The sequence below is a fragment of the Saccopteryx leptura genome, chromosome 2 (genome assembly GCF_036850995.1).
Source record: "Saccopteryx leptura isolate mSacLep1 chromosome 2, mSacLep1_pri_phased_curated, whole genome shotgun sequence".
NCBI classification, from domain to species: Eukaryota; Metazoa; Chordata; class Mammalia; order Chiroptera; family Emballonuridae; genus Saccopteryx; species Saccopteryx leptura.
The window spans coordinates 161,465,755-161,480,101 of record NC_089504.1 but is presented as its reverse complement, the minus strand read 5'-3'; the positions used below and the strand labels follow the sequence as shown (position 1 = coordinate 161,480,101).

At 37.6% G+C, this 14,347-nt stretch overlaps 1 protein-coding gene across 4 annotated transcripts in view; it reads right to left on the bottom strand.

The window, feature by feature from the left end:
• LOC136395066 (cyclin-dependent kinase 8) overlaps nt 1-14,347 on the bottom strand; it is a 164,413-nt gene that overhangs the window by 15,021 nt on the left and 135,045 nt on the right. For 3 of the 4 annotated variants that reach the window (XM_066369178.1, XM_066369176.1, XM_066369177.1), the window contains exons 5-6: nt 11,989-12,046; nt 9,563-9,694 (exon numbers count right to left, since the gene is read on the bottom strand). In XM_066369178.1, coding sequence (XP_066225275.1) covers nt 9,563-9,694; nt 11,989-12,046 — 190 coding nt within the window. The remainder of the gene's footprint in view (nt 1-9,562; nt 9,695-11,988; nt 12,047-14,347) is intronic. The other variant, XM_066369179.1, reaches the window with a different exon arrangement.

Sequence of the window (14,347 nt, the reverse complement as noted above, 5' to 3'; positions counted from 1 at the left end):
GGCACACAGGAGAAGCGCCCATCTGCTTCTCCACCTCTCCCCCTCTCCTTCCTCTCTGTCTCTCTCTTCCCCTCCCGCAGCCAAGGCTCCACTGGAGCAAAGATGGCCCGGGCGCTGGGGATGGCTCCTTGGCCTCTGCCTCAGGCGCTAGAGTAGCTCTGGTTGCAACAGAGTGACACCCCAGATGGGCAGAGCATCGCTCCCTGGTGGGTGTGCTGGGTGGATCATGGTCGGGTGCATGCGGGAGTCTGTCTGACTGCCTCCCCGTTTTCAGCTTCAGAAAAATACAAAAAACAAACAAACACCAAACTGCTGGATTGTAGAATTATTGAATAAAGGTTATATAAATCTTAATATTCAGAGTAAAATATAAGTTTCTTAAAAAAAAAAAAAAATGAACCGGGGAGCTCCAAGATGGCAGCGGAGTAGGCGGACACACAGACGCCCAGCTCTCAACACCAAACTGGAATACAAATCAGCATGAAAAACCAACACTGAACTGCAAGAACGGCTCTCAAAAACCAAAAAGCAAAGAGGAAGCCACAATAATCCTGGTAAGGAGTGCCTGAATCTCCTCTGCTTACAGGAATGGAAGGGGGGAGTGAGGCTGAGAGCCCAGAGAGGATTTCACACAGGAAAAAGAGCAGAAACTACTGCTCACAGCCACGTACCTGGCGACCAGGGAGCAAGGTGGGTTGAAAAGACCAGCTTATCTCCCAAGTGGAAAGGACAGGGAGAGGGACAGACTGTGAGGGGCTAAGGTATGCAAGAAACGAAATAAAAAAGCTGACTCATTCATGCTAGAGGCGGCCATAACTGGGGGAGGGACTGAACCTTTCACAAAACAGAGCTGAAGTGCTTCCGGATCAGAGATCTCCGGACATCTACCCAGCTCCAATCAGCACAACAAGACACAGCTGAAAACAAGAAGTGGGGAGGAGGGGCAGTAACTCAGGTCTCCATGGAGATCTGAGATACACCTCCCCCTACTGAAGCTGAGAAAACACCCTGCCCCCAGTGAGATTAGCTGGCTAAAGAGGCCTTCAAAGTCTCAGGTTACACCCACAGCATTCCTGGTTACAGTTTCAAGGTAGCCCCCTGCTGAGATCAGTTAACAAGACTATCACCTGTTAAGAAAACAAACAAATCAAGACTTCAAAGCTGCCCAAATCCGAAAGTGGATTACAAATAATAGCTGATACCAACCCAAGAAGACCTAGAAATAACACAACTGAAAACTGGAGGCAGACAACACCAAGCCTAGACTCAACCAACACTACAAATAAAACACCATGATGAGAAGACAAAGGAGTGCAACCCAAATGAAAACACAAGAGACACCTTTGAGAGATGACCTGAGTGATATGGAAATAATCAAACTTCCAGATGCGGAGTTCAAAATAATGATTGTAAGGATGCTTAGGGATCTTAGAACAACAATAGAGGGGAAGTTTGAAAACCTAACTAAAGAAATAGCAAGTATAAAAAAGAACCAGTCGGAGATGACAAATACAATATCAGAAATAAAGACCACAATGGAAGGAATTAAAAACAGGATAGATAGAGCAGAGGATCGAATCAGCGAGTTAGAGGACAACTGGAATGAAGGCATGAAAGCAGAGAAGAAAAGAGAAAAGAGACTCAAAAAGTCAGAGGAAACTCTTAGAGAGCTCTGTGACAACATGAAGAGAAATAACATCCGCATCATAGGGGTTCCTGAAGAAGAAGAAAAGGAACAAGGAATAGAGATGCTGTTCAATTATATCATAGCTGAAAATTTCCCTAAATTAATGCAAGAGAAACTCTCACAAGTCCAAGAAGCACAGAGGACTCCATTAAAGAGAAACCCAAAGAAACCTACAAAAAGACACATCATAATTAAAATACCAAAGCTAAGCGATAAAGAGAAAATATTAAAAGCTGCAAGAGAAAAAAAAGTTATCACCTAAAAAGGAGCCCCCATAAGGATGACATCTGACTTTTCAACAGAAACACCTGAGGCCAGAAGGGAATGGCAAGAAATATTCAAAGTAATGCAGAACAAGAACCTACAACCAAGACTACTTTATCCAGCAAGGCTATCATTTAAAATCGAAGGAGAAATAAAAAGCTTCCCAGACAAAAAACAACTAAAGGAATTCATTACAACCAAACCAATGCTGCAGGAAATGTTAAGGGGCCTGTTGTAAACCGATCAAAGTGGGAAAAGAATATAGCAAAAAAAGGAATACACCTTTAAAGAAGAAAATGGCAATAAACAACTACATATCAATAATAACCTTAAATGTAAATGGATTAAATGATCCAATCAAAAGACATAAGGTAGCTACGTGGATAAGAAAACAGGACCCATACATATGTTGTCTACAAGAGACACACCTTAGAACAAAAGACACACATAGATTGAAGGTAAAAGGATGGAAAAACATTTCATGCAAACGGAAATGAAAAAAAAGCTGGGGTAGCAATACTTATATCAGACAAATTGGACTTTAAAACAAAGGATATAGTAAGAGATAAAGAAGGCCACTACATAATGATAAAGAAAGTAATCCAACAGGAAGATATAACTATTATAAATATCTATGCACCTAATATAGGAGCACCCAAATATATAAAACAGACTTTGATGGACTTAAAGGGCAAGATCAACAGCAATACTATAATACTAAGGGATTTCAATACCCCACTAACATCACTAGATAGATCCTCAAGAAAGAAAATTAACAAAGAAACAGCAGACTTATAGGAAACACTAGATCAACTCGATTTAATTGATATCTTCAGAACCTTTCACCCTAAAGCAGCAGAATATACATTCTTTTCAAGTGCTCATGGTACATTCTCTAGGATAGACCACATGTTAGGGCACAAAAGTGCTCTCAACAAATTTAAGAAGACTGAAATCATATCAAGCACTTTCTCCGATCACAACGGCATGAAACTAGAAATGAATCACAGCAGAAAAGCTCAAAAATTCTCAAACACATGGAAACTAAACAGCAGGGTGTTAAATAATGAATGGATTAAGAATGAGATCAAAGAAGAAATAAAAAAATTCCTAGAAACGAATGACAATGAGCATACAACAACTCAAAATTTATGGGACACAGCGAAAGCAGTGCTGAGAGGGAAGTTCATAGCACTACAGGCACACTTTAAAAAGCTAGAAAAAGCTCAAATAAACAACTTAACCCTGCAACTAAAAGAATTAGAAAACGAACAGCAAGTAAAGCCCAAATGTAATGGAAGGAAATAATAAAGATCAGAGCAGAAATAAATGACATAGAGGATAAAGAAACAATACAGAGGATCAATGAAACTAGGAGCTCGTTCTTTGAAAAGGTAAACAAGATTGATGAACCTTTAAGTAGACTCACCAAGAAAAAGAGAGAGAGGACTCAAATAAATAAAATTAGAAACGAGAGAGGAGAAATAACAACGGACACAACAGAAATACAAAATATTGTAAGAAAATACTATGAAGAACTGTATGCCAAAAAACTAGACAACCTAGATGAAATGGACAAATTCCTTGAAACATACAATCTTCCAAAAATCAATCTGGAAGAATCAGAAAACCTAAACAGACCGATTACAACAAATGAGATCGAAACAGTTATCAAAAAACTCCGAACAAAGAAAAGTCCGGGGCCCGATGGCTTCACAACAGAATTCTACCAAATATTCAAAGAAGAACTACCTCCTATCCTTCTCAAACTATTTCAAAAAATTCAAGAGGAAGGAAGACTTCCAAGCTCTTTTTATGAGGCGAGCATAATTCTGATTCCAAAACCAGGCAAAGACAACACAAAGAAAGAAAATTATAGGCCAATATCTCTGATGAATATAGATGCTAAAATCCTCAACAAAATATTAGCAAACCGGATCCAACAATATATGGAAAAAATCATACACCATGATCAAGTGGGATTTATTCTGGGGAGGCAAGGCTGGTACAATATTCGTAAATCAATCAATGTGATTCATCACATAAACAAAAAGAAGGAGAAAAACCATATGATAATTTCAATAGATGCAGAAAAAGCATTTGATAAAATCCAGCACCCATTCATGATCAAAACTCTCAGCAAAGTGGGAATACAGGGAACATACCTCAACATGATAAAAGCCATCTATGACAAACCCACAGCCAACATCATACTCAATGGGCAAAAATTAAAAGCAATACCCTTAAGATCAGGAACAAGGCAGGTGCCCCCTTTCACCACTCTTATTTAACATAGTCCTGGAAGTCCTAGCCACAGCAATCAGACAAGAAGAAGAAATAAAAGGCATTCAAGTTGGAAAAGAAGTAGTAAAACTATCATTATTTGCAGATGATATGATATTGTATATAGAAAACCCTAAAGTCTCAGTCAATAAACTACTGGACCTGATAAATAAATTCAGCAAAGTGGAAGGATATAAAATCAATACTCAGAAATCAGAAGCATTTTTATACACCAACAATGAATAGTCAGAAAGAGAAATTAAGGAAACAATCCCCTTCACAATTACAACCAAAAAAAATAAAGTACCTAGGAGTAAACTTAACCAAGGAGACTAAAGACCTGTACTTGGAAAATTACAAAACATTGATAAAAGAAATCAAGGAAGATACAAACAAGTGGAAGCATATACCGTGCTCATGGTTAGGAAGAATAAACATCATTAAAATGTCTATATTACCCAAAGCAATCTATAAATTCAATGCAATACCAATTAAAATACCAATGACATACTTCAATGATATAGACCACATATTCCAAAAATTTATATGGAACCAAAAGAGAACACGAATAGCCTCAGCAATCTTAAAAAAGAAGAATAAAGTGGGAGGTATCACACTTCCTGATATCAAGTTATACTACAAGGCCATTGTACTCAAAACAGCCTGGTACTGGCATAAGAACAGGCATATAGATCAATGGAACAGAACAGAGAACCCAGAAATAAACCCACAGTTCTATGGACAACTGATATTTGACAAAGGAGGCAAGGAAATACAATGGAGTAAAGACAGCCTCTTTAACAAATGGTGTTGGGAAAATTGGACAGCTACCTGCAAAAAAATGAAACTAGATCACCAGCTTACACCACTCACAAAAATAAACTCAAAATGGATAAAAGACTTGAATGTAGGCCGTGAAACCATAAGCATCTTAGAAGAAAACATAGGCAGTAAGCTCTTGGACATCTCTCGGAGCAATATATTTGCTGATTTATCTCCACGGGGAAATGAAATAAAAGACAGGATAAACAAATGGGACTATATCAAACTAAAAAGCTTTTGCACAGCTAGATACAACAAGAACAGAATAAAAAGACAAACTACACAATGGGAGAACATATTTGACAATATGTCTGATAAGGGGTTAATAACCAAAATTTATAAAGAACTTGTAAAACTCAACACCAGGAAGACAAACAACCCAATCCAAAAATGGGCAAAAGAGATGAATAGACACTTCTCCAAAGAGGACATACAGATGGCCAATAGGTATATGAAAAAATGCTCAACATCACTAATCATTAGAGAAATGCAAATTAAAACCACAATGAGATATCACCTCACACCAGCCAGAATGGCGCTTATCAACAAAACAACACAGAATAAGTGCTGGCGAGGATGTGGAGAAAAGGGAACCCTCCTGCACTGCTGGTGGGAATGCAGACTGGTGCAGCCACTGTGGAAAACATTATGGAGATTCCTCAAAAAACTGAAAATGGAACTGCCTTTTGACCCAGCTATCCCACTTTTAGGAATATACCCCAAGGACACCATAGAACGGCTCGAAAAGGAGAAATGCACCCGCATGTTTGTGGCAGCATTGTTCACAATAGCGAAGATCTGGAAACAGCCCAAGTGTCCGTCAGAGGACGAGTGGATTAAAAAGCTTTGGTACATATATACTATGGAATACTACTCAGCCATAAGAAATGATGACATCGGATCATTTACAATAACATGGATGGACCTTGACAACATTATACGGAGTGAAATAAGTAAATCAGAAAAAAAACTAAGATGAATCCATACATAGAAGGGACATAAAAATGAGATTCAGAGACATGAACCAGAATGTGATGGCAATAGGGTCGGGGGGGGGGGGGGGGGGTTGGGGGAGGGGGGATGGGGGAAAAAAAAATGAACCAGAGTCACAAGCTTCTGTGATAGTATATTTCTTAATTAATTTAAATTAACTCAAAGTCTAAAGTTTTCAGTGAATAGCAGCTAAGGTTAGGTAATCATTTCCTATTTGTATGGTCTGTTACCAAAAGTAAGACTGCATTTTCTAGGTGGAAAAACAGCTATGTATCATATTAATTTAAAAGCTTTCTAAGTATGTTTAGAATGTATTTGTAAAAAAAAATAACCAAATGTGTGTTTAGGTAATAATATGTAACTCAAAAACAGAACTACTGTCAATTTTTACTTTTCCTTCTGACTTTTTAAAATATCTATATTTTATTTTGGAATTCTTTTAGTTTAATAGAAAAGTCACAAGGATAGTTAAGAATTCCATATATATAACTGACTTAACTTTACCATTATTTTCCTATAACATAAAATGTGATCTCAAAGCTGGTATGAAGATTAGTGAACATAAAGGTTTTTTGAAAAGAGGCATGTTGGAATGAAGACTGATATGGGGAAATGACCACAAGTATTTCTCATTTTTGTCTTCTTCAGCATACATTGAAATGGTAACAAAATAATAAAGGTACCAACCCATAGTAATGACAAGAACAGGAGATCCTCAGGGACAAGATTCAAGCACTTACTCAACAGAGTACTAAGTTCCCACTATGTCCCACCATGTAGGCACTGGCCTACACTGGGGCACTGCCAGGCCTGGTCGATTTATTTCAGTGGGTTTCAGGCACTGTTTGATGCTATCAAGACAGTGCCTGATGGGGAAGGTAGGGAGGCTGCCTTAGACTGTGTGATCACAGAAGTTCTCTGTGAAGAGGGAGTATTTTGACTAAGATCTGAATGACGAGACTGGCCACATGAAGACCCGATCTAAAGGGACATATATAAAAATATTTCTGGAACATGAAAGGCAGATGCAACAATTCAGAGAACGCCCTAGGCCACAGTATCAGTGTTAAGTAGGAAGCAGAATTGTCCTGCACAACACTCGGAAGACTGTACTTTGAAATACCAACCACAAAGTCTGTGGATATTTGCGATTCACAGTTGGAAATACAAGAATGTGGAGGTCCATCACCTTATAGACTGATTTCTGATTGTGTAAGTGTTGTTGCCCCAACTACTGCATTGTTCAAGGGTCAACTATGTATACTTTGAAGAGTTAATCCTCCTCCCACCACTCTCCTCCAGTGCCCTGGGGCTACCAGGTATTCACAGATTGGCCCAAAAGTTGGAGAATTCTTCCTTTAAAGAATTTGAATGATCTCAGAGCAACAATCTGGGTATACTGGAATTTAGGGTTTCCCCAGTTAATGGCACTTCTCTGCTGGACCACCCTAAAGTAAAGTCATATGACCTATGTACACAGAGCTTCCAAGCAGCTTTTTGTAATCAGATTCTTAAATACAAAGAGACAATCAAGGGTCAATGAACAGTTTGAGAACACTTGCTACATGGAAGGTAACGACCAAGACATATAAATCAAGACAGTGCCTCCAGAGAAAACAGATCATTATTCCAGGAATACAGCAAATTACAACAAATAAAAAGCACTGTTACTGAAACAAGCAATATTTGAGAAGCTTTTCTTTCCATAAAACTATACAAGATGTTAAGAAAATGTAATAATCCGCCCTGGCTGGTTGGCTCAGTAGTAGAGTGTCGGCTGGCGTGTGGATGTCCCAGGTTCGATTCCCAGTCAGGGCACACAGGAGATGTGACCATCTGCTTCTACACCCGCCCCCCTTCTTTCTCGCTCGCTCTCTATTCTCCCAGAGCCATGGCTCAATTGGTTTAAGCAAGTTAGCTTCGGGCACTGAGGATGGCTCCATGGCCTCTGCCTCAGGCACTAAAAAATGACTCTGGTTGCTGAGCAATAGAGCAACTGCCCAGATGTGCACAGCATTGCCCCATAGTAGGCTTATTAGGTTCGGGGCACATGAGGGAATCTGTCTCTCTGCCTCCCTTCCTCTCGCTAAATAAAAAAAAAAGAAAATGAAGATGTAATAATCCAAGAATAGGAAGGGGTTCTTGGGAATGAAAAAGACAAAGGCAAAAAATCATGAGAAGAAAGATGGTATAAAGGCTCAATCCAAGAAGTCCAATATCTATCTGTCTACACTCAGTTTAGGAGAGAAGGAAAGAGGGATATAGGAAATGGACTTCAGATTGAATGTATTTACCAAGTGGCCAGCACATCACTGTGAAATATAAGGATGAGAATCACTCTTTTGTTTTCGGAAAGGTAAAAAACTCACGTAACCCGCCAACGAACGAGAATGAAATTGGTGTAAGACATCTCGTTAGCAACTCTGATGCCAGAAGACAATGGAGGAGCATCATCAGATTCTGAGGGAGGATTATTTTGCACCTAGAATTTGAAACCTCACCAAACTGCCAAGTATGATAAAGACATTTTTCATAAATATAAGAACTAGAAATTTTACTAAGACATTCTTCCAAAGGCAGTTGAGAATATGCTGTAGCAAAATAAGAAATAAGATAATAAAATCCAGAGATTAAAAAATCAAACCCAGGGGAAGGAAAAAAGAGGGAAAGCCAGGATGAAGCCCAATCCAGAATAGAGCAAAACACAGACGACTTCAGAAGGGAGTTATCCAAGAAAAGAATGGGTTTAATACCAACCCGGAGAACACAGAGCAAGTTAGGTAAACAATCAAGACACATAACAAAGGCAAAAAGAGGCAAAGCATATGAGAAACTTGTAAAAAAAAAACAGCTGTGGTAGCTGAACATGGATTCTATTACAATATATAATCTAAGTATAAAACATGGGAATGATGGCTGGAAAACAGAAAATGAATGTTGTAATCATTGACAAAGTAGTAACACTAATGATGATAATGACATTACTAAAATAGCTTATAAATTGAGAGGTAGGAGGGAAAAAAGTATAAGAGTGCTAATTTCCTAATACTTCATAATAGGGAGGTAATCTATACTATCAAAATTTTAAAAGTGAATTAAAATGTTCTAAACTACTACTTTTTTAAAATTATATTTTTCCCTTTACTTTAAGGGGAATCTTTTAGGTGCTAACATTTAAAAGAATCATTTGTTTGAAGTTCAATGACTTAGAAATCTTACTGTGTTTCTCTTTTCAAGTAAAATTAAATTTAAAATACTTCTGTACTTAGAATGCACAGTATAATCCCATATATTTAAAATATTTTCGATAACTATTTATCTATAAGAGAGATATGTCTAGAATGATATGTTCCTAATGCTAATGATGGTATTTCTAGGTAGTAGAATTTTAAGTTAGTTTTTGCTCTTACTCATAATTTTTCTGTTACTTGATTAAAAAATATATAGAAATAATATATTTTACAACAACCAAGCCTCTTAAAACGTCATAAAATCTTAATTAGTTCTACTTACCAATAGCTTTGGTATAATGTCTCGCTCCAAGAAGTAATTCTGGGGCTCGGTACCAGAATGTTACAACTACTGGATCCAAATCTGCTAAAGGCTTCAAAGGTGAATTAAATAATCGGGCAAAGCCCATATCAGCTGTAAAAAACAAAACAACAACAACAAAAGAAGAATGTTAAGTAAATAGATTTTAACAAATTTTATTGATTGTTCTACTTTTACCATTGTTATTTAGTAAGATATGAAAGAATGAGAATGTGCTGAATTCTGGGAGAAAAACCCATAAAACCTAAAGCTAAAACAAGTCTGAGATCTTCATTCTTTGCAAACTATTGTGACTCATCTTCAATTGGGTCAGAGACAGGCTGTGCTGCTGCCAGAGGTCAAGGTGACCCCACTCCTCAGGACAGGTTTCTTCGCATCTGTCATACCACCACTGGGGACAGTACCACTGGGGACAGGATTGTTAAGCTGCATTTCCATTCTTTGCATTGGTCAAAAGCACTGAGGCACTAGATCAAAGTAAGGCTTTCCATTTCTGCAACAATAAGCCTGTTCACTGGTGTAACCAAAAGCTGACTGCACTGTATGTTCACACCACTATTTCCCTCCATTTATTTGGGTTGAATTTTACTAACTGAAGAATCATAGTATTTTATTAAGCTGGAAAAGACTTTAAAGGTCATATAATTCAATCAACCACCTCCTTTTCCCAATGAGGAAACTGAGGTTAGAAGAAATTAAGAAATTTGACAAATGTCATCATCACTCATATCTCAGAACTAGAGATGTGGTGTGATACAATTCATGGCATTTAACATGGTTTAATATGCAGTGTAGTTATGTGGACATGGCTGTTTGTCTTACTAAACTGTAATCTTGTTTAAGGCCAAAACTGTCTTTTTCATCTCTCTATCCTTTTTAGTATCAAGTATGGTATCAAAGACATGTTGAATGAAAAATAACTATCATACCACCTCTTCAAAAATTTCAAGATTCAGCCACCATTTGTTTAGTTTTGTTCTCCTAACATAAATTTTAAATGAAGTAGACCCTAGTCTAATCTACTTAATTATGGACGTTTAAAGAAACAAACAAATTTGGCAAAAAGTTAAAACCATGAGTCAGATTACTAAGTACTGGTTTATAGAGGATGAATATTCCTTCTTAAATGTGAATGCTTTAAGCCATTAGTGCCTCCCCCAAACCTGCCAACATTATACACATTGCACAGAAGTATAATTTCAAAATAAACTATCTTATGGTCTCCCCAGATTTTACAGTAAAGAACACATCTGTAACTACAGTTTGGCTGGGCTTTTATACATTTGAATTTGATGCCACTGAACTGGAGTGGACAAAATCTTTCAAAAGCACTCATAAGGTCTTAACAGTCATTTGATAACAATACAAACAGGGCCTGGTTCTTTAGGGAAGTCAATGACTAGGAGTATTCTGAGATAAATCAAATGTTATCACTACTAAAAATTTTTATATCATAAAAGAGTGTTTTGAGTCTAATTAGAAGTGGAAAGTGAGATTTGGGGAATTTTTAGAGGAGGAAAGGGAAGAAGAGTTAAGAATGCCTATGTTTTTCTTTGTTGGAGAAGTGGCACAAATCATCTTATAATTCTAATTCATATTAAGTCATCTAAGGAGAAATTACTATTTACTTTGTGAAATACTCCCACGATCCTGCCACCTTTAAATTAATACAATATTCAGTTACAGCATTTTTTCTACCCACACACTAAATAAATGTGACAAACACAACTTGGAAGTGACAATAAAGAAAATAACTAGCTAGGATAAATTAATTTAAGTCTATCCTTACAAGTTATCAGACCAAAAATGGGTAAAATTTTGTTTTGATATATAAAAAAATCGAGCTGTTAAAAAACATGCCAAGGTACAAAATGCTCAATGTTTTTTCCACCAGGCAAAGGCCTGCTGCAATCCAGGCTTGTTAGAATTTAGGGTTCTGTACCCATCTGGACACAGAGTTTTCTAGTTTGTAATTCCTAATCTAGATGAGGTCAACAGAGGCCTATGTTCTGATCTAATCTGGCTCAGGGGATAGTTTAATTACTAGTGAGCTGTATGCCGTTGGGACGAAAGGTGAGGCTGGTATCTTAACGTAGATAGAAGCCACTCACCTCCACAGGCTATTTTTAATGAAGGAAATGGTTTCTAAAAAACTTGCATGGTTTATTTTATTATAATTAGAACACTTCAGTCTCTAAAGATTGTCTGACACTTTTAAGAGGGTGAAAAACTTTTCACTTTTAATGTATATTCTTTAAAAATGGCTTAGATCATATGAAAGGGCATAAGTATATTTATATTATTAAAGCAAAAATCAGAAGTGACACAGCTGACTGCAAAAGTCTTAAAAGAGTGCTACACTGTGACTTATCAAAGATAGAACATACCAATTTTTACTCGTCCTCGCTCAGGACCTTCACCCATAACTAAAATATTAGCAGGTTTCTGTGGAAACAAAAGTGTTTTTTTTCAGTAGACAGTAGTGGTTTCTTTCAAATAGACAATATGTCAGTATAGCATAAATCCACCTTTTTAAAAACTTTATTCACTTAAAAATTAAAATCAAATTCAGAAGGCCAGCGTACAATCTCCACGGAGGCCGCACCCAGAGCCGGTGCTGAGGCCCCCCGGTCCTCCATCAGTCTGTTCTCACAACTGCTCCACCTGACAGTCCTATAATGCTGTGGTTCCTTTTAGCCCTTTCAATGATATCAAATGTCTCGTAACTTTAGGGAATAACAAATTTTCAAAGATGACTTAACTCTATGTAGGAAATGAATTACAGCAAAGGAGCCACCTAGTACCCGTTTTTGGAAACAGCAAGGTATGCCTCTATGTTTACACAAAAATTTTAGCAAAATCAATTTAATAAAGTCTTTTCTAAATCAGTTAAAGAAGTAATAGGAATTTTCCATGACCTGAACATTTTTGAGGTTTTTATTTTTAAATAAAAAAAGAAAGCTAAAATTTTAAAGTAGATTTTACAAAAATAAAGTTTTAAAATCTCTAAAAATATCCAGGATTAACTGTCATCTAAAATCTGTTCTAGTGGTATCTACCACACCAACATCAGGGGCTGATCCCTCTTCAAGAAGCGGGAGGAAAGGGGGGTCCAGGGAGGAGGGAGAGGGAGAAAGCAGCAGCCCCCACACCTCGCTCGCCCTGCTATCCTAATTCTACCAGGCTCAGTCCAACTGAAACCAGATTAGAATGCCTTTAGATTACTGATCAAAGCAACCTTAAATCCACATTAAAAATTTCAATGAAGCTGTTTCTAGTGGTAACCAGCCTACACACTTCCTCAACCTCCTTAGTGATAGCCCCTGTTCTATTACTGACAAATGTAACTTACAGTATAGTCTATCAACCACTAAAGATCAAAATTATTTTTTTCATTCCCAGCAAAGAGAAGACATTGTGAAATGGTAGCATAGACATTTTGGAGGTTAGAAATTCCTATATTTTTTTCTGCTACTATTTTATTTTTCTTTAGAAAACTAAATTTAATGTGATGACATTGATGAATAGGAGTACACAGGTTTCAGGTAAACATTTCTGTAGCATGTAAACTGTTCGTTGCATTGTGATTTGTAAAGGTGAGGAGCCTACGCACCAGAGAGATTAAATGACTTGCCCTAAATATAATCATAAAACGGGGAGCAGAAGCTAGCCCCCCTCTGAACAGCCTAGTGCTCCCTTCCTAGTACATTCTGAGAGTAACTTTATGCAGTGCGTTTTTAAATTAATATGTATTACTGCAATAACAATAATGATGTTTTATTTGAGAAAAGATTTTTAGAATCTCTGTCACCATCACACACACACATACTCCTGACCACTGAGGTAACTGGCTAATTACTAAACGGAAGTACAGCACTAACAATATCCCATGAGCTATGGCTTTCGTGCGCTGTTAACCGATCAACACTGGGTTAGTCTGGGCAGAGACTCTTAGAGCTCAGCCTACTTCAAAACAAAACCGATTCCACGACATGGTGAAGGCAAAGGCGGAGGGGAGCTTTCAGGAGGAGTAAGGCAGCATTTCTACTGGGCTGAGGGGAAGGCTTGCTCTCAGCTCACAGGTGGGCTCAGGAGGTACTTGCATGTTTGTGCCAGGGCTCTCTTCTCATAGCCCTTCAGGGTAGACCTCCCTAGACATCTCTAAAACACTCTCTCTATTCTTTAACCCCATTTTAATTCTCTTCCCACCAATCCATCTTCCCTACTGATGCCAGCATTATCTTTCTAAAAGACAAAGCTGATCATGTCACTCCCTTGTTCAAACAGTCCATAGTAACATGAAAGATTAATACAAGACTAGGGGGAAAGAGCAGAACACAAAATGATACATAAACTGTGATTATAACTAGGTTTTTTAAATAGTGCTCAGTAGGAATAGCACAAAAAAAGAGACCTTTTTTTGTTGTTTTTCTTTTTTTTAGAGGGGGAGAGAGAGAGAGAAAAAGAGAAACATCAATTTGTTATTCCACTATTTATGCACTTTGGTTGATTCTTGTACGTGCCCTGATTTGGGAATATAACCAGCAGCCTTGGCATATTGGACAAAGCTCTAACCAACTGAGCTACCTGCCTAAAGAGAGACAGAGATGTAGATGAACCTTCTCAAAAATGTCTTTGAAGACTTTCTCACCACACCCAATCCCACATCCTTCTTCAGATGTACAACTTAACTGATTTACTGTGATGGGTCTTTCTAGCACTAGAGGGCTCAATCCTAAAAGATTA